Source organism: Physeter macrocephalus, chromosome 9, assembly GCF_002837175.3.
Source record: "Physeter macrocephalus isolate SW-GA chromosome 9, ASM283717v5, whole genome shotgun sequence".
NCBI lineage: Eukaryota > Metazoa > Chordata > Mammalia > Artiodactyla > Physeteridae > Physeter > Physeter macrocephalus.
Genome location: NC_041222.1, coordinates 26,062,030 through 26,064,440, shown reverse-complemented (window position 1 = coordinate 26,064,440; position 2,411 = coordinate 26,062,030). Strand labels below are relative to the sequence as shown.

The window sequence follows — 2,411 nt, the reverse complement described above, 5'->3', positions numbered from 1 at the left end:
TGAAAATGGGTCAAGCACACATCTCCCTGCCCTTCCCCCTCCTCCTCTCAAGTGCCTAGTACTGTGTCCCATACAAGCTGGCTCCACCCCAATGGGTCCAACGTGTGTCCTGCAAGTTCCTCTTCCTGAGGAAGGTCCACATTCCAGAAGAAGAGACAGGGACCTCCTGATTTATTTTAAACTTAATTGAAGTATAATTTATGCACCATTAAATTCACTATTTTAAGTGTACAATTCAATGATTTATACCATAAATTTACAGAGCTGCACAACCTCCACCATAGTCCAGTTTGAGAACATTTCCATCATCCCCCTGATTTCCCTCATGCCCATCACTCCCCATTCCCAGCCCCAGCCCCACGCAACCACTAATCTGCCTTCTGTTTCTATGGATTTGCTTTTCCTGGACCTTTCATGTAAATGGAATCAGATGATATGTGGTCTTTTGTGTCGGGCTTCTTTCCCTTAGCATAATGCTTTTGAAATTCATCCATGTTGGGGCATGTGTCAGTACTTCATTCCTTATCTCATCATTTCATATCCCTGATACCCTACCAGTGCCCGGCACATAGTACGTATTCAGGAAGGGGCTGAGGAATCTCACACGGGGACCAGAGGCTCTTCCAAAATGAGAGCAGCTACCAGCCAAAGAAATCCCAGTCAGTCCCCAAGCTGCTATGGCTGAGGTGCTATTCCCCGTGCCTGCTACCAGCGATGTGAATATAGCAATTTGTTTTCAGACTCGTGATTGCACACCAGTTGAACTGTCATGCTCTCAACTTCAGAGGTGTGCTGCTACATCCATCCACTTATTCTGAATTTGCCTTTATTCCCCACTCATCCTGTCTCTGAAAGCCATGGTGACTCATTACTCTGCAATTAACTCTCTTCCTTCAAACTTGAATTGCCTGAACTAGTTGGAGAAGAATGATATTCCAAATACAACTAGTCTCCAACCATTACTGTAGAATTGTCTCTTTCTCCCCTCAAGTCTATCCATTTTTGCTTCATATATTTTGGGACTCTATTTTCAGGTGTATATATGTTTATAGTTGTTACCTAATTTAATACTTATTGATGGATTAAATTTTTATCAATATATATTGTCCTTCTTTGTCTCTTGTAAACTTTTTGCTTCAAATCTATTTTATCTCCAAAAGCACAGGCAACAAAAACAAAAATAACAAATGAGACTACATCAAACTAATAAGTTTCTGCACAGCAAAGGAAACAATCAACAAAATGAAAAGGCAACCTATGGAATGGGAGAAAATATTTGCAAACCATATATCTGATAAAGAGTTAATACCCCAAATATATAAAGAATTCGGGGATACCAGGCTAGGGTTCCCTGGCGGGATGGTGCCACGGTGCCAGGTGGAAGTGTTGTATTTTGCAAAAAGTGCTGAAATAAGAGGAATTCGCTCAGAGACCATTTCTGTGCCACAAGAAATAAAAGCATTGCAGCTGTGGAATGAGATAGAAACGCGCCATTCTGGATTGACTGATGTCAGAAATCAGGTGATATTTGCTGTTCCTCAAGAATATGTCGAGCTTACAGATCAGCTCCTCCTGCTTCAATCAGGAGATGAAATTGCCATTATCCACACCCCCCACAAGTGGAGGATAGTGCTTTTGAGCCACCTGGGAAAGATATAAATGAAGTTGAAGAGAAATCTAAAGGTATAATAACATTCACATCTGAGAAACTTTCAGTAGATGAAGTCTCACAGCTGGTGATTTCTCCACTCTGTGGTGCAATATCCCTATTTGTAGGAACTACAAGGAATAACTTCGAAGGGAAAAAAGTCATTAGCTTAGAATATGAAGCATATCTACCAATGGCAGAAAATGAAGTCAGAAAAATTTGTAGTGACATTAGGCAGAAATGGCCAAACACACAGCAGTGTTCCAACGACTTGGCTTAGTTCCAGTGTCAGAAGCAATCATTATGCTGTGTCCTCAGCCCATAGGGCTGCATCCCTCGAAGCTGTGAGCTATGCCATTGATACTTTAAAAGCCAAGGTACCCATATGGAAAAAGGAACTGTATGAAGAATCATCATCATCTTGGAAAAGAAACAAAGAATGCTTTGGGGCAACTGATGATTAAACCACTTAGGTTTTTAGAGTCCTAAAATTTAAACTTGGTAAATTCTTATCTTTGATCATGTTTTGATTTTTCTTCTCCAGAAGATAGTTTACTGAACATAATGTTTCATGTTACACCAGTGGAACAAAAGAGAGAAAAAAAAGCAAACTAAATGAGTGCTTAGGATGAGGGCTTATAGAGGAAAGAAAGGCTTTAGGGAAAAAATGGAAGAATAATTTAAATGTAAGGAAAGATGTCTGTTAGACATATTATTCTATGACTAAGTTCTAACTGTAACTTGACTTACACTGAGGTGTGGC

The 2,411-nt window shown here is 40.1% G+C and overlaps 1 protein-coding gene across 1 annotated transcript; it reads left to right on the top strand.

Annotated features, from left to right (window-relative positions):
• The first annotated feature begins 1,359 nt into the window (after positions 1 to 1,359).
• LOC102979163 (molybdopterin synthase sulfur carrier subunit-like) lies at positions 1,360 to 1,630 on the top strand. Its single transcript, XM_024126468.2, is given in 2 exon segments — positions 1,360 to 1,608; positions 1,610 to 1,630. Coding segments are annotated over 2 exon segments (270 nt in total).
• The last annotated feature ends 781 nt before the right edge of the window (positions 1,631 to 2,411 follow it).